The sequence below is a fragment of the Coffea arabica genome, chromosome 5e (assembly GCF_036785885.1).
Source record: "Coffea arabica cultivar ET-39 chromosome 5e, Coffea Arabica ET-39 HiFi, whole genome shotgun sequence".
NCBI classification, from domain to species: domain Eukaryota; kingdom Viridiplantae; phylum Streptophyta; class Magnoliopsida; order Gentianales; family Rubiaceae; genus Coffea; species Coffea arabica.
In genome coordinates, this window is record NC_092318.1 from 47,646,666 (window position 1) to 47,664,928 (window position 18,263).

General features: G+C 36.4%; 3 protein-coding genes across 3 annotated transcripts; all 3 read right to left on the reverse strand.

The window, feature by feature from the left end:
* Window positions 1-1,045: 1,045 nt before the first annotated feature.
* On the reverse strand, window positions 1,046-4,082 carry LOC113743749 (ADP,ATP carrier protein 3, mitochondrial-like). Its single transcript, XM_027271828.2, has 4 exons — window positions 3,946-4,082; window positions 2,658-3,165; window positions 1,993-2,364; window positions 1,046-1,625 (listed from the first exon to the last, which is right to left on the reverse strand). Exons 2-4 carry the CDS (start codon window positions 3,141-3,143, stop codon window positions 1,323-1,325), a joined length of 1,161 nt encoding a protein of 386 aa, XP_027127629.1. The 5' UTR covers window positions 3,144-3,165; window positions 3,946-4,082; the 3' UTR covers window positions 1,046-1,322.
* A 1,003-nt stretch (window positions 4,083-5,085) lies between these two features.
* Window positions 5,086-7,180, reverse strand: LOC113743581 (ADP,ATP carrier protein 1, mitochondrial-like). Its single transcript, XM_072048867.1, has 3 exons — window positions 6,263-7,180; window positions 5,742-6,113; window positions 5,086-5,653 (listed from the first exon to the last, which is right to left on the reverse strand). The coding sequence occupies exons 1-3, from the start codon at window positions 6,740-6,742 to the stop codon at window positions 5,357-5,359; spliced, it is 1,149 nt and encodes a 382-aa protein (XP_071904968.1). The 5' UTR covers window positions 6,743-7,180; the 3' UTR covers window positions 5,086-5,356.
* Window positions 7,181-9,267: 2,087 nt separating this feature from the next.
* LOC113743580 (mitotic checkpoint serine/threonine-protein kinase BUB1) lies at window positions 9,268-14,742 on the reverse strand. The gene is given in 15 exon segments (XM_027271628.2): window positions 9,268-9,856; window positions 9,997-10,118; window positions 10,211-10,345; window positions 10,417-10,477; window positions 11,493-11,650; window positions 11,733-11,784; window positions 11,786-11,817; window positions 11,915-11,986; window positions 12,072-12,175; window positions 13,019-13,106; window positions 13,199-13,303; window positions 13,844-13,934; window positions 14,043-14,200; window positions 14,302-14,434; window positions 14,522-14,742. Coding segments are annotated over 15 exon segments (1,584 nt in total). The 5' UTR covers window positions 14,605-14,742; the 3' UTR covers window positions 9,268-9,666.
* Between the last annotated feature and the right edge of the window lie 3,521 nt (window positions 14,743-18,263).

Here is an 18,263-nt window from a genome sequence, read left to right on the forward strand (position 1 = left end):
GATCTCTGTTTTTCATTTTTTTCTTTACATTTTTTTCTCCAATTTCTATGAGCCCCTCATGGGATCTTGTGTCTCCACTAAGGAAGCATCAGCTCCAGCCTCGATGTAACGATGAGCACGATAAATTGCATCCGAGAGACCGCGTGCTTCTGATGTAGCACGTGCATCTCCAAGAAGAACCAGTGCTACTTGCAAATAGAATTTAGAAATTGTGATGAGTCATAGTGTCTTCAAATCCAGATGTTAATCTGTTTCGCCGGTAAATTGTAAAAGATTAAACCAGTGTGACAATTATACCCCCGTTGGTTCACGCAAATTGAGTAAAAGTCCTGCATTGAAAGTAAAAAACTAGTTGAAGGACTAAATTGATTAAAATATTTTATTAAGGACAAAATTGATTTAAATGAAAATGTTTAGGGACCAAATTGGCAAAATTCCCTTGATGAAATTGCTGGACTATAACCTTGATGAGTGCAGAACTCGAGATTCAGAAACAACGGGAATTAAATCACAAGCAAAAAATTCAAAAAAAAAAAAAAAAAAAGCAATCCTTGACCTGAAAAGGGTGCCAGAGAGAGTGTTCCAAGTATCTTTCAGAAGAGAATCTTACCCCTCAGAAAACTCGGATTACATAATAGACAGTGTTCCAAGTATTTCTTTTCAGAAGAGAAAACTTGGATTACATAATAGACAGAATGTTCCAGGTATTTTTCAGAAGAGGATCTTACCCCTCAGAAAACTTGGATTACATAAATTTTACTTGGTCAGATCAATACAGTAACAAAAATGGACCGTCCCTTCCGGGACATCATCAGGTAAGAAATGGACCAAAGATCCAAAATTACATACCTTCTGCTTTATGTCATTTTTTCTTTCCCCCCTAGCACAAGATTATCTTTCGTCTTCCCTTCAGTTTTTGACCACATAGACATTAGTTTCTTCTGCATCAGCACTTAAAATAAAAAGAAAAACGATACTACAGGCAACAGGAGAACAGACATAACACTTACAAAACACAGGTGGTGTCAAATTCTCAAGAACGGCATGAGGTAAAACAGTTTATTCTTCTCAAAAGAACACTCTCAGAAGAACACTAAACAACACGCGGGTATAAAGCCCAAGTTGCACAAGCTTCAAATAAAAGTTTTGAAACTTCCAATAGGTATCACTACCATATATTACACCATCCCGGAGTACTAAATACTGCTAATGACAAGTAAAATATTGTTCTCCAGAATTATTTAAAGCACAAATAGGTGGACCACCTAGACAATCTTAAGACTCATCTTCGTCATCATCATCACCATCACACCACGCTCAAATTAACCACCACCACCACCAGATCCGTATTTCTTGCCAAAGACAATGAGCTGCAACTTGTCGTATCCAGCTAAAACACCAGCACCAGCAACAGCACGCAAGATGTTCGCTCCTGCACCATTGAAGAGTGATTTGGCTCCCTCTTTTCTTATGATCTGAGAAAATGCATCCACTGTCCCCTTGTACTTGACAGCCTCGCCAGAGGTCATCATCATTCTTCTTCGCACAGTATCAATTGGATAAGAAGCCAATCCAGCCCCAATGGTAATACCCCATCCCAGCAAGAAACTAGCAAAGAAACTATCCTGTAAATAACAACCAAAATATACAATAGTGAGGCCCCAATGCACAACCATATAAATGATCCACATAGCATAAGACATGAAACAGATGTAATGAAGCAATAATTAGTGCTTTTCAGCTATTCAAATTCACATTGGTTACACATCAATAGCACCATAGACATAGAGAAAGCCAAGTACTTTAATCAGATACAGCAGGTAAATCATAAAATTGCTTGTAAAAAGAGACATTAAAAACTTTTTAAAAATTTTCTACAGTATGCTGAGCAACTGAAGAATGAAAAAGAAATTAGCAACTAAAGATAACAATAGGGTGAAGACTAAAGATGCTGAGACGCAAGTGTCGAAGAACCCAGGGAGTTTTACTTGCCTGAAGATCTCCCACAAGGAGAACAGGTTTAAGTGAATCATACATTCCAAAATACAGTCCACGGTAAACAATGATTCCAACACAGGAAAGAGTGAATCCACGATAGAGCCCTGCAATACCATCGGACTGGAATGTTTTCTTGTAAACATCAATTAAACCATTAAACTGCCTCTCGCCACCCTTTTTAACTGACTTAGCATCATTTGCCAAACGTGTTCGGGCGTAATCCAGGGAAAAGACAAACAAAAGAGAAGATGCACCAGCTAAGCCACCAGATGCCAAATTCCCTGCAAACCACTTCCAGTAACCATCCCTGTCTTTCTTGAAGTTAAAAAGGCTCTTGAAGTAATCTCTGAAAGCAAAGTTCAGAGCCTGAAATGAAACAGAAAACACAAGCAAATGAAGAAGAAAAGAATCCTAAAATTTTAAATTCCATACAGTCAGTCTAACAATCAGCATAGAAAAATTAAGCACCTTCAATTAAACATACACGGATACTATCAGATTAACTTTAATGGGTATACATATCAAGTAGTATAAAATTGACCTCTTTATCCACGCCCAAAGATCAACTTTAATTGGTGTAGCATGGTAGGCCTATCAATTTGAATGAGCATAAGTACTAAATGCTGAAGGAGACCAATAAAGGCTTAAAGGAAGTTTACCTGAGTAGGGAAGTATCTGATCACATTGGCAGTGTTGCCTCTCCAAAGGGCCAGGACACCTTCGTCCTTGATAGTTCGGGCAAAACAATCAGTGATTCCCTTGTATCGTTCACTCAGGCGGCCAGCTTTAATCATCTCATCTTGGTTCTGAATTAAAAGTTTGACTCTCTCAATTGGAGCAGCAGCAGTTTTTGACACAGCAGCAGAAACCCCTCCCATGAGGAAATCCACCATAAAACTAGAAAAGCTTCTCTCATTTGCAGCTGGTATCACAATTGGGGACAGTTGTGAAACAATTTCGAGCCCAGAACCATGAAAGGCTGACATGAAAGGGCTACAAAGGCCACCATTGGCATATCCATAGACACTGGAAAAATTTTGTGCACTAGCATTTCTAGAATGCATAAAAGGAGAAATTTGAGCAAAAAAATAAGATTGCCCATGCAATTTTTCAAGTACAGACGGATGATGCAAACCATCCGCCATTTTTGCCTGATAATCCGGTGACCTGAAAAGACAAATTATATTCTCAAAAACAGACCTAAATCTGGAGGAATACAATAAAAAAGTATTTTACAAACTTGAAAAATGTCAAAGTTCGTAAACCCTAAATCCAATTCACAGAAATAAATCCCGCATATGCACAATTCAACTTCATCAAATACCCAATCGGAAAACCACACTGATAATGCAACTAAATTATATAGCCCAAATAATTACTGGAACAAGTAAGCAAGGAATCCGAAAAAACGATTTCTCATGAACTAAAAGAATAAAAATTTCTACAAAATCAGAAAAAAAAAAACCATTCCATTAAAGCCAGAAAGTTCAGCCTCAAACACAAGTAAATCAACCAAATGGAACTAGCCCGTTGGGCCCACATAGTATTCATTATTTCTAAAAAGATCCCATGTCCAATTTAACGTCCTAAATTTGTCTCAAATAGCAAGTAAAAATATCAACTTAAAGTAACAACCCCATTAAAACCCATAATTTAAATAGTACTAAAAAATTTGGAAAAAAAAAAATCAACAACATAATTTTGCGCCACCAAAACCATGCAGCAAAGTCAACTGTAACTAAGCAAGGACAAAAAAACAAAAAAAACAAAAACTGAAAGATCTAAAGCAGTTACTAAAGTCATCACAAATTCTAGCTAAAGCAAATGGAACACAAATTCTATGCGTTAAATTAATTAAAGAAGGAAAAACGAAATCATGATCACACATCAGATCTGTCAACTAAGTGATAATTAAATTGAATTAAGTGAAAATAAATTGAACTCTACCTTGGACAAAGGTCGCCCAGAAGAGAATGGAGTGAGGCAGCTAAGCTGAAAGCCTCCTTCCAGAATGTGAGGAGAAAATGTGGAACTCTCGGGAGAAAGCGAAGTATGTAGGGTTTTGCTTTATTTACAGGTTTACCCTACTGACTCGAGGAAATTGCAAAAGTACCATCCTTCATTTTCCCTTTTTTTTTTTTGAAAGATGTGGATAAATCCCAAATGTGACGTTTTGTACTGGAGCCTAATGCAATATTATGTTGTATTAATTGGAATTTACCGCTAATTAATTACATTAATGATGGATTTATATTATTGTTTCCGGATAAGGTGACAGAAGAAGGGAAGCGTATAAGTGTAAAACTCCAGTAGTGGTTAGGATGACAACAAAATTCTTTGCAAGGTAGGAGAAAAGTCTTATTGCTAGACAAGTAATTCGTGGAAAATGGGTATTGATACAAAATAAAAAAGAATAAAAATTACAAACATAATACTAACCATCAATATGTAGAAAAGTAGGTTTGTGATACGTTATTGTATTAAAATATGAACTTGCATTATATGGATGGGAGTTTATTTAGAATAATAATGTGATATATTTTTTTTAGGGTAAAAAACTTCAGTGGCTATTAAACTATTAGTCGGATCATGTTTTGGCCATCAAACTATTTTTCGTCAGTAATTGACCATTAAATAACATGATTAGTAAATCCATGACCATTTGGTCGATAATTGTTTTTAATCTGTGAAATTAGCAGTTAATCTATGAAATAGGATTGCATACTTTAATGGCCGTCGAAGTTTTTTGCCCTTTTTTTTTTATATATAATGTGTTTCGTGTGAAATAAAAAGGGGATTAAGAAATGCGTTTTTGTGACGTAACCAATTTTTTTAAAATAAAATTTGTATCCAAACAAGCCAAACTCTTGTGTCCATTCAATTAGGAATATGAAGTCCCTGCACAAGAAACTGTATGTAAATTGCAAATTTGTACAAAATAAGTGATTGTGGAGTCCAGTAATAGGGACCAATTTAGCCAAAAGTCAGCTAATTCAATCTTTTAAGTCAAGGTTTTCACACTAGCTAGCGTATAATGATTGCCATTAGAAACGTCTAGATATCAAATCAAGTTACAGAAAAAGGAGAGAGAGAAGAGCAAGATCAAATTCAAACAATATCACAACATATAAATGCAAAAACTTGCAGTTCTTTCTTCTGAAAATCACTCTAGGTGCCTGGCTCTGGAGCCCAGGTAACATATCTTCAAACAAATGGTTCAATAACTCAAAAAACAGGTATTGATATTACATTTTCCTGTGTACTGAATTTTCCTGAGATACACGAGGATGTCAACCACCTACACAATCATCATAGAAGTTTTCTCGTCATCATCATCACCCCTGCCCTGAGGTCGAATTTAACCACCACCAGATCCATATTTCTTGCCGACGTAAATGAGCTGCAATTTGTCGTAACCTGCTAAGACCCCAGCACCTGCAATAGCACGCAGGATGTTGGCTCCAGCACCTCTGAAGAGGGATTTGGCACCCTCATTCTTGATGATCTGAGCAAATGCATCCACTGAGCCCTTGTACTTGACAGCCTCACCGGAGGTCATCATCATTCTTCGACGCACCGTGTCAAATGGATAAGAAGCCAATCCAGCGCCATTGGTCACACCCCATCCAAGCAGGAAGCTAGCAAAGAAACTATCCTGTAAATATGAATCACAAATGCATGATGTTAATAAGACAGAAAAGCTAGTTTTTTTGTTTCCAAGATCTTGGGAATGTTTGACTTGCCTGCAAATCACCAACAAGGACAACAGGTTTGAGTGAATCATAGAGTCCAAAGTATAGGCCGCGATAGACAATGATTCCAGCAAGTGAAGTGTTGAATCCCCGATAAAGCCCTGCAATGCCATCAGATCGGATTGTTTTCCTATAAACATCAATTAAACCATTAAATTGCCTCTCGCCGCCCTTTGTAACTGCCTTGGCATCATTCGTCAGACGCGTCCGGGCATAATCCAGGGAGTAGACAAAGAGCTGAGATGTAGCACCAGCTAAAGCGCCGGATGCCAAATTCCCTGCGAACCACTTCCAGTAGCCATCCTTGTCTTTCTTGAAGTTAAACATCTTCTTAAAATGGTCTTTGAAAGCAAAATTTAGGGCCTGGAGAAACACGCACGTTTACAGGAATCAAAACACAGTTCTGTAATTCAGAGGAAGCAAATTATGAATTCTGTAATCAAGAATTCCAAAGAAAGACGCAAGACTAGAATCAAGTCATCTGTCAAGGTTGCTGGATTCAATCAACCAACCTGAGTGGGGAAGTATCTGATAACATTTGTATTGTTGCCTCTCCAAAGAGAAAGGACGCCTTCATCCTTGACTGTCCGAGCAAAGCAATCAGTAATTCCCTTGTATCGCTCAGTCAGGCGTCCGGCTTTGATCATCTCCTCCTGATTCTGAATTAAAAGCTTAACCCTCTCAATAGGAGCAGTAGCAGTTTTTGACACAGCACCTGAAACCCCTCCCATGAGGAAATCCACCATAAAGCTAGAAAAGCTCGTCTCTTTTGCTGAAGGGATCAGAACAGGGGACACTTGCGATACATGATGGAGTCCAGCAACTTGGGAGGCTGGGAAGCAAGGGCTTCCGAGACCACCATTGACATATCCACCCGTAAAATTTTCTATGCTAGCACTTCTACAATGCATGTAAGGAGATGTTTGAGCACAAAGATAGAATCTCCCCTGCATTTTCTGAATTACAGATGGCTGATGGAAACTGTCCGCCATCTTTGCTTATCAACTTGGTGATCTGCAAAGTTGCAAAACAATGCTGATGATTCCAGACCACCCAAAAAGGAACTGTAATTTCTGGTTTGGTGAATAAAGTTTAAAGAACACCAAGAAGGGTCAATTCTTCACAAAACAACTTACGAAATATATGTAGACGTCCTCTAGCTTATATATTAACAAGAAAAAACGAGAATTGTCTGCATAACAGTATAGTTCCGCGGTTCATGGACTGACCAAGCATCTTTAGAAAATTCCCCGATTCGCTGTATGAATCTGTAAATAACTTAAGCTGTATGTCAAGCTAATGTGGACATAACATAAAAAATAGATCGGAAGGCATAACTTGTTATAACATAAGCTCAATTTTCGGCTCGGCTGAAGTCTGAAGTTGAATCTGGTGCGTTAGATGAATCCATGCATAATAAGTAAATCACCGTACACTTCATAGATTAGTCCACTAATTATTGATTTATGAATTGAAACCTCTGAAAATATGCCAAGCTGAGAATGAAGCAGAATGGGGTAAGCTGAGCCTCATTCCAGAACGTTGAAAATTCGCTGAGATAATATTCTTGTTAGTGTACATATTTGCTTCAGCCTCTTTGACAAAACAGTTAAAAAACGGGAACGCGTCTTTGAATGATTTTTCAAAACCTGACAACTCTAGACTGTTTTGAAAAGTAAAAGTAATTGACTTTCTTTTAGTCAAAATAGTGAATATAAATAAAAGAAACAAAAAATGTTGAACTTGGTCTGCTATAACAAAATGGGACCAATGATCATGTACTATATATCTGCAGTTACTGCATGTTTGAGTCATAAATCTCTGAACGGCTTTGAATGGGAACAGCAAGCTCGGAAATATAGGCATAAAACCTCCAAGCACCAATGAATTTTTGTTGGTTGACTTGCGCTCAGGAGTGATGTTCAATTTGCCAATTATTTGATCGAGAGTAGTGCAACGTCACTGAGATGATCATTGTTGATCGCTTTCATCAACGTTTCACTGATCATGGATTGAAAGAGATTGGGAAGAAGCTTTATCATGTAAAATGCAGCTTGAGAGAAAATCACATGCCATAGTCGCAATTAGAGATGTCAAAACGGATGATTTGGTCATGTTTGGGTTAGTTAAAATAGGTAACGGTTATAAATGAATCAACTCATTTATACCCATTTAATTAGATAGATATAAGTGAATAAAACAAAAAATGAATTGGGTAACCTAATAATCCATTTATAACTCATTTATTTTAATTTTTTGTAAATTCATTTAAATTCATTTTTGCAAACTAGTTATCAATTTATACCGCCCTTTGCACCCATCATTAGTTTTAAATATTTACTTATAATGTTCAATAAGCCTAATTACATTTGCCGACCCCATTTCTGGTTCATGCTCAAAGGGTCAACGAGTCGACTGCAGCTGCTTTTCTTTGGTTGGGGTATATCATTTCCCAAATCCTTTTACTTTTGGTCCTCGTGTCTTTCTCTTATTTCTTTTTCTGATACTCGACAGAGCAATGCAACACATTTATAGTCGGATTGTATCTTTTCAGAATAACTAAAGAAATTTTTCGAAAGAAAAATAGGACCTATATTTCGATAAAGAAAGAAAAGAAAATGCCCAAAATGTTCAGACGTACACGTATTCTAAATCCCACAGCAAAATAATTTATTGGTAGAGAGTTCAGCGGTTTCTACCCTACAATTAATTTATTGGTACCCTAAAATTAACGAATGATGTAAGAGATTATGTATCCATACATTTATGAATTTAAGCGGAAATTTATTAGCCTGATCATCAAAATTTATGAATAAAATTCATAAAAGATCTAGAGTTTAGAAGCTTAATTCGTACTCTAAGTCGCAAAATTACATACCATTTAATAATTGAACAATAAGAATATAAAAATTTGAACTAAGTACTATAAAAGTTAACATAAAAACTTAATCCAAAAATTTAGAACCCCTAACATTTTTTTTGTGTGTAAATTTAAAATTTTATTTTGAAAAAGTACGAAAAGAGGCTAAAACTTATCATAAATTGGTAATGCTAAAAAATGAGCCAATTAACAAACTAAGAAAAAATAAAATAATAAGATAAAACCAACAAATAATAATAATAATGAAACAAAAGTAATTAACATTATGATAAAATTAAAAATTAAAAAAAAATGGGTGGAGAAAAATTGGAGGTTTGGAGGAAGATAATTTTAAATAAACTAATTGGATTTGATGAGTTATTATAAATGAATATTATTGAATAATTTATTTATATCCATATACAAAAATTTAAGTCTTAACCGTTGTTTTAATATTCAATGTGTTGTGGAAGGATAATCATTGGACCTGGTACTTATGCATCCTCCAATGGATCAGAAACGGATTACAAAATATCTAAAGCACAGGTTCTGTCACATTATTGGTCAACCTGGGATGTTCCAGCTTACCAAAGCCCTAGTTAACTACTTTCCCGTGTCATGGTACGCAATCCAAGGTGGACCAATTTAGCGCACATGTCAGCCCAAAGGATAATTTTTTGATGTAACAGTGGAAATCTTTCAACTACAAAGTGGATTAATTTGACAATTACCACCACTAACTCATGACACACAACTAAGATTGACGACTTCACAAAGTTTCCGAATATTGGAACGAATAAAAATTCGATACAAGGGCTATAATCTGCTCTATGATGAAGCAGCATTCCATCAGAAGCATTGACGCCTAATGTGTCCTACATTCATTGGGTGAAATCATGAATGACCAACAGAGTTTCTTCAAAGAGCACACATTCATCATAGTTCAACGAATGTGTGCTCCAGCAGTAAGCGTCTGTACACTGCACTGTTCAAGAATAAAGGACATCAAAGAATGTGAGATGACCCATTTAACATTTGTTGGAATCATCTACTCTGCTAAGCTGAACACAAGGAATTCTTTTGCTTCACCAATAACTGCTTAAGCTTTTTAATTAGCTGAGGATTTGAACACATGTAATCCTGGAATGAATGCCTTAAATTCCTCAACAAGCTCTTGTGATCTTCAGTGGGACTTGTATTAAGCAACTTCATGAACAAGTTTTTCCATAGTTCAACTTGCATATATCTGAAAAGAGCCAAAAAAAATTGAACATAGAATTCTACATACTTGTTTGTTATTTTTGCCCTGGAGATGTCACTGTCTGGTATTTAACGTGCAATACTCCATTTAGTGCTCACGTGGAAATGAAGAACAAAATGATATACCTCTTTAAGTGTGTTTTAGGTTGATAGACATAGCCCCCATCTGGTGATGGTCTTTTTTCAATTTCCATATATGTCTTGTGAAGCATCATATGAACAATTACACAAAGGCCATAGGTATCCACCTGGTTCCCAATCCAAATGAGAAATCAGTCTGCAGTATGTCTTAAACTAATCAGCTGGCTTATGCTAGTTTCTTAAGAATTATTAGGCTTGCCTGAAAGGTCCATGGCTTATTCTCTTGCATTTCTATGCAACGAAAGCCAGAGGTTCGACAATCTCCCAACAATTTTGCATCATCAGGAAATAGACGCAGATCTATACCCCTACCCCAGTCAACAAGGCACAGTCCCTGCAGAATCAAAACTCGAATAATCCAGCAATATTGCAATTTTAATCGATTTTAGGTAATCCAGAATTTACCTGTTCCTTCCATGGACCACTGCATTCATAAAAGCTATCCTTATCTTCCAGTAGATCCCTTCTACAAAAAGGAAAAAGTTACCAATTTAAATTAAGGATTAAAATTTTCTGAACTTGTTGGGAGATATGACTTGATATACATAGTAGTTTCAGAGCGGAAGCCATTTAGTGGAGCGCTTAAGAGTCTAGATAACATTCCAACACCAAAAGCAAAGCCAATTATCCAAACTTTTTGCGCAATCATCTCGGAAGAGCCAAAATTCATTGTAAGCCCTTTGTCAGAATCTTTAAGAAAACAAGCATACAAGTATTTGTAGCACGCAAAGTTCCATATGTATTAACAAGCATGCGGCGCACCCTTTGACGAATGACCTCCTGTAACCTTCTAGAGTTAATTTAGTTCTCCGACCACCAAAAAAATGACACAAAGAATATCCCATCACAAGACCAAAACCTGAACAACGAATTATTAATTCTTGAAGCCAGAAAACTTGCACCACAAGGAGTAATCCAATTTCACGAACATAATTTATTTATTTTTGCATCTTTAATCCCCTTCTCCACTGCTGATAAGCACATGCTTGTGTACCTTCCAGATAAATTCAATGTGATTTTGCTTGTCGTAAAAAAAAAATGCTGTCTCTTTCAATACTAGATTCTTACCTGAGTTTAATCGCTCTTAATTACAGCAATTATAGTCGTCCATCCACTAGAACAGCAAAACTAGATCATCAAAGATGCTTAAATCGCCTAATAGTTAAAATCCTTGTGAATCACTACAAATTTTTGTGCATACATCTCCAAGCCATGAGCCAAACTTATCTAAAATGCAACATCAGTCTTTCAATATGCAAAGTTTCAAGTGTATCCTGGATAAGCCACTGCTTTTCATCCAGTTTCTTTCAAAAAATATTGCACAAGTTTACCAGGCCAAAAATGTTTTACAACAAATTACCGACATTAGAAATACAGTTATAGGTAAAATAAGTTAAAAAGTTGATAAATGAAAATACAACAGAAGAATACGCAAGCAGATCCTGTTGTCAGTGAAAGATGATATGACACAACATAATTACCTGGAATATCGAATCATCAAATTGTCAGGTTTAAAATCACCGTGGATAATGGCAGCATCATGCAGAGTTTCCAAGATCCGCAGCATCTTTATCGTGTAATAGATAGACAACTCTTCTTCCATGGCCACATTAGTTACAAGATTAGAGTTTATGGCATCCTGTAGTGCATTCAAAGCAGTCAAGCAATATCCAGGTTGTCACAGTATAATTTGGAAGATGCACAAATCAATCTATAGCAACCTGAAGAGTCCCATGAGCTAAGTAGTCAGAAACAAGTATGCTGTAGTTAGAGATGTACTCGGTGGGCAAAGCCAAAGTTCATCCTCTGTTTCACCAAATAAAAAATAAAAATCTTGAAATAAGGCCACACATTCTATAGAAATTCATGCAGTCAATATTTAATACTAACAAGATTGGCATACTTCTGATTCTGGAATTCGCATATCGAGCAGACGATACATATAGAACTCCCAAGGGAAAGCTGGCTTCTGAATCTGTTATAAAGTTTCATAAAGTCATAGCATTACCCACAAGATCTGACTTGAGCAGAACTCTCATTCAACGCAAAGTCTTACGTACCTTAAGTGCTACGACATCATCAGGATTACCATCCACATGTGCTTTAAATACTTGAGCAAAACCTCCCTGACCTGCACAACCTTTGATCTGGTACTTGTACCCACCTTTAAATATCAGCAATCCGCAACAAAAATGAAATTCAGGGGGATGTGAATTATTGGTTAATGTTTCAAGCATAAAAAAGAATCACATTTAGTAAAAGACTGGATTCTGATGCGACTTTCATACTAAGCTGGGATACTGCATATTGATGTGACAGGAATTCTGTAAACTTGAAAGCACTTCAAGGAGTTTGTTTTATATCATCTATGTCTATGACTATCCATAAAGGGATTTACAATTCACATTCTGCTTCCAAATCTCAATGATGACAGACACACTAAATGCTGCTTTCTTTTTCTCATCGATTTTCACTGCCGGATTATGTGTAGTGGGTAACATTGCCTTCCTCATCCCCAAGCCGGGTATGAGACTCATATGGCCTAAAATGTCGAAAGCTACATTCTTGAATACCGAGAAAAATACAACAAGCAATGCTCCATCGAAAAATATTCTAAGTGTGCTGTCATTAATTGGAGCATAGCAAAATCTGAAGATATGCAGATTGAAGTTCTTCATAACGCTGCTTTATGTGACTAACTCTGAACTCATTTCTTACAGGATTCACATTACAAACAGCAAAAGAAAGAGCAAACACCAAAAAAGTACTAATCAACTCTAGAGCAATAGCAGGCAAGCTCTAATAACACGTCAACATGATGCTGTAACATTATAGCTGTTTTTCCATGCATACCGAGTAAGCTAGATGTCAAACAAAAATAATAATAAATCAAAAAAACAACAAGATGCACTTCACCTATCTCAACAGTCTTATGTAAAAAATCAAAAGATGGCAACATAAACACAACAAAGTTAACTGAAAAGAATATGAAAATTATGCACTTCACCTATCTCAATAGTCTTATTCCGGGCAGATTTCTGCAAAGTAGATAATGCAACTTTTCCCTTATAGGGTTTGTTACTTGCATAATAACCCTGTGAAACAGAAAAGACATGGTGCTTCCGAGAATTTAGGCAGTTTTTGGAGCTTAAACTTTGGGTTCCATTTAAGGTATAATTAGCCTTACTTCGTATTTCAAGATCTGATCATTCATCTCCTGCAATAGCTTTTTAGTAGTTGAGACCAACCATGGGTTGATATAAGTCCCACCATTCTCTAGAAGAACATCCACCTATGTACAAAAAAATACGCAGAGATTAACATCTTAATGTCACAAACAAGAGGATAGGGCTGTAATTAAGGATGAAATACAGAAGAAATAACCATTGAAGATCCAGAGTAACTGGAGTATAACTATAGCAAAATCAATTGCCTTTATCCAAGAGAATTGCTTTCCTTCCATATTTCTGTACCTAAAAAAAGCTTGATTACCTTGAACACGAGCTATTCATGTGTTCCTCTTCGCACAACCAATTTTGAGAAGAAATTGCAATTGTTTTACTTCCATAAAGGCAAACTCCAGTAAGTTTCCAGTTTACTTACATATTATCACTGCATGACCCAAGATTTCCACCAAGAGTAACGAAGAAATTGAAAAACAAAAAAAGATTCAACGCATATGTGCAAATAAAAACCAACGGCCATTTGAGCTCGGACATACATGTATAAATCATTCTGAGCTAATTAATCATTGCCACCATTCATCAAAATTTCTTAAACCAAAGAAAGATACATTTTTTTTACTTGATTTCAGAATTAATCCATACCATACCTTTTGGACTGAACCAATCATTACTATATCCGACACTCTCTCAAGAAATAGAACTTGTGCCTTCTTCAACCTCCCTATTGGCTCAGCATTCCTATCACAGATATGAAAATCAAAACTTTATTTGAAACTTCCAACATTAAACAAATTTGAGCACAAAAGTCATAAACTAAATTTTGCAAAACAGATTGAAAAATCAAACCTTGAAATTCCCAGATGATAGATAAAATATGCATCAATTAACTTCCCTTTCGCCTCCAAAAACAAAGCATACCACTCATATAGAGAACAATTAGATGAACAAATCTTATTCTTCTCCATTTCTCGAAACACGCTTTCATAATCCGAGCTCCTATCCATCTGCAATAGTTGGTTAGCAATTAAATCCGCGAGAAAATTCCCATAAACCACAATTGATTTTAAAAAAAATAAATAAAAAGAGGAAAAAAATTTTCATTTACGTGGAGGAACCAAATCTTGAGAAATCTGACGTCGTTTTTGTAACGAGGATCGTTGCTGAAGCTTTTAATGCAATTCGACAGCAGCTCGTCGAAATCTAACGTCGTTCCATGGATTAGTGCTTTCTCGATTGACCTAAGATTAGAGCAAAATTTCAACAATTAGATAAAGCAAATAAAAGAAAAGGGAAAAAAGATGCATATTTACGGCGGGCAGTTGTACCAGAGCCAGGATAACAGGGGGTCAGCCGCGGCGGAGGAGGTGGTGGTGGAAATGTAGCCGGGGTTTTGGGAAATGACGGCCATGTCCTCTCTCTGATTCAGTCGGAGTGAACTGCGGAAGATGAAAAGGTAAGGGCAGTCGGAGAAAATTCAAAGTTCAATATCCTAACTCAGGCGGGAAATTGGGACACCCTTTTTTTTTTTTTGAACCGTATTGATTTGTCGATTGTTAAAGCAAGACAAAGGCGTGAACAAATGTCGTAGGAAAATCTCACGTGTTCTGTCAAATCTACCTGAAGAAGTAAAGGCGTGACTAAGTTCGCATCACAACCACGCTCTCATTGGTTGAACTTCTTCTAAGGATGGAAAGAATCACGCCCCCTTTTCTTTGAAAGATCACGCTTTCAATTTTTAAGGTGGCACGCCGCAAATTCTGATTCATCTCCTTTTTGCGTTTACCCTGCCGCCCCTCCCCACACCTTCCCATGTTGTATTTGTTTGGGTATTAATTATTCTTATTTTAATCTAGGAACATGTAAACGTTTTGGGCCTAGAATCTAACTTAAAATAAAATAAAAATAAATGGAGAAGACTACTCCGTTTTGATTAGTCTATTTTTTAAAAATAAGATTTTCAAATACAATGTTATAGTAATACATAAATAAAAAGAACTCAAAAACAATTTCATCCATATAATACATCAAAAACAACTCACAAATATATACAAAAAATTAAATTTGACAACATTTTCTACATATCACCACCACCCCCTCCCTCTCCCTCCTCCTCCCCCTCTTCCTCCTCCTCCTCTCTTTCTCCTCCTCCCTCTTCCCCTTCCTTCGTCCTACTCCCATCTACGGGTGCAAAACGAGTCAAGTCAATTCAAATTTTGACATAATCGAGGCGAGTCCCAACTTAGTTTTATGAAGTTCGAACTCGAATTCGAGGTCGACGGGCTTCAAAAGTAGAGCTCGAGCTAGAGATTAAAAAAAATAAAAAAATTATTATTTTATTTTTAAAAAATGAATAAAATAATATTTTTTTAACAAATAATAAAACATTATGGATATATATATGTATTTTTACTATTAAAATAATATATATATATAATCGAATCGGCTTGTGAGTTAACAAGTTGAATATTTTTGAATCCGAGTTCGACTTGGTCAGCTTGAACTCGATTCAAATTCGATGTTGACCAATTTCGAGTTGAGCTCGGACTCGAGCCATTCGCAAGCGACTCGATTTGTTTACAACCCTATTTCCATCCTCCACTCCTCCCCCTGACCCTTCCCTTCTCTCCTCGATCTAGTCGCGGCGCGACCAAATCTAGGCGGGGAGGGGAGGGAAGGGTTGAGGGGTGGAGAGGAAGGGGATAGGTGGAGAAAGAAGGAAGGGGAAGAGGAATAGAGAGGGGAAGGAGAAAGGAAAATTGAGGGGGTTGTGAAGGCGGTGGGTAGGGGTGGTGGTGGTGGTGGTTGTAGTTGCGGGTAATAGTATTAATTTTTAAAAAATATTCTAAAATATTTTAATTTTAAAAGGTACTCCAAAATACATTCTAAAAACATCACAAAAGACATCTATAATAAATTTTTTTCACATGCACTATTACAGTAAAATATTTTAAAAACACCTCTAAAAACAACTAATCCAAACAGAGCCCATGTAAGCCAAATATGAGGCTTTTCTTGTTTTGACAAAATGAAAAAAAAAATTGACATTTTCACTTTTCTAGATCAAAGTATTATATTTCACAAAATCTTCATCTCTATAGTTTTGATGATCTTTATCCTCAATCCGCTAGACATATCCAAATGTGAATTTTCATGTCTAATTGATTAATATATTGTAATATTTGGAAAGCTTTATCATATTTAGCTGCAAACTTTCATCACTGGATTGACATAGCTGTATTGATCAAACTTCTTCTTTTTCTTTTTTCTTTTTTTGTTGGAGGAATCTTCAAAGTTAGCCACTCAAGAATTGACCAAAACTAGACTGCAAGAAAGGTACCAAGTGTACCACGGATGGTACTGTTCTAATTTGTCTGTCACTCCTTTTCCTTATCCACCTTCAACTTTACAAGTGGAAATCAATTATCCCACCATGTTATGATACTTACCAGTCTTCCCCATCGCCTATGGAATCGCTACTCGAGGCCGCAAGCATCTTGATCCAGTCCAAAGTGTTTCCAAAGTCATCACCTGATATATTCCAGATTCTCTCATTCTCATTCCCACACCCTGCCATTTTCAATCAAGACAATTACAAGGAATCTGTCACGCATCAATGAGTTTAAACAACTTTTCTAGATCTTCGTCGAGGCAACCAATGATCGATTATCTTTAATATGCACGAATTATATCAGAGAAAACTTACACCGTTGAAAAGACTCAGCACATTTTGACTCTATCTTTAGAGAAATGCTTTATCAAATCGACCTATCTGGCTCATCGTTTTCGAAAGAAATATCTATTATACACGATGACGACGTGAATCTATAAACTTCAAACTCACAAGCTGGATGAAGGCCTGTCCTGTCGTTCCCAAAAACATATTCCAAATAGCTGAAGAATGAAATGCCAACTTTTTTCCTGCAGTGCAGTGCAGTGAAGCATGGTCCCATAAAAGAAGGAATATCAAACACCAAAAGCAAAGAGCAAAAGAAAACATTAGAGCTTTGGAGGGTCCATGTAATTCATAGCAACATTGCATGGTTGGCACTTAGCGGTATAGTAACAAGTACTACATTCACATTGAAGGAGGAAGCTAGCCTGTGAATCATCAATTGGCTTCTTAGACCAGACAGTGCCAATGCTATCCCCACCACTGCAATAAGAATCGTACCTTATTCATTGAGAGGACAGAGACCAAGTGATTTCCACGGTTCATTTCATGTTATGAGCTCAAACACGTTTCGATTTTTCATTGATTCAATGCCTTGAAATTCATGTCAAAAACCCAAAATTTAATTTGGTTAAACCAATCATAACCTTGGAAATTGAAAAGAGGGCATTGAGGCAGTTTCATTACACCTCATGCAATCACTGCCCCCAGTCACAGAATCGTCTCATTCAAAACCTATCTTCTCAATAGTGCAACCTAACGTCTTTCTTTTTCTTGAACTATGGCAGGGGCCACCACCACTCACGAGAACTAGCAAACACGTCCTCTCTCTTTTTCTTCTCTGACTTTCTATCCTCAAATCAATTCATGATGGGTACGGTTTTTGGTGGAGCTCAAGAAAGTGAATTTGCTTTTCCATTAGTACATCTTTTTTTTTCGAGAAAAAAAAAAAGAAAGGTTCGAATACATGGTTCGTGCTATTTGACAATGAAAGATTGGTATGAGCTGAATGCTGTTGCTCGTATTCTTCCAAACTAGCACTAGGAAAAATAATCAAGCCTGCTAGAATGATTAATATACTTTAGATAGGGCATAATTATGTAGATGCATTTAAAGATTGTAGTTAGTAATAAATGATACTACAAAATTAATGCAAGTTCAAGCCTAACATTTCAGATAATTTGTGGCAAAAAAAGCAGTACTCTACAATTAGTAGATGCACTACAAAAATATTTGTTTGGATTGCCATTTTCTTCCAAAAAAAAATGTTTACGTCTTTTCGTGAACATATTTTTTAATTACATTTTTACTTAACATACATCAAATCGCTGCGGTCTATTTTTCTGACAAAACTCCAGTCCAAACAAGAAAAATCAAAATTGACTGGTTAATATTTG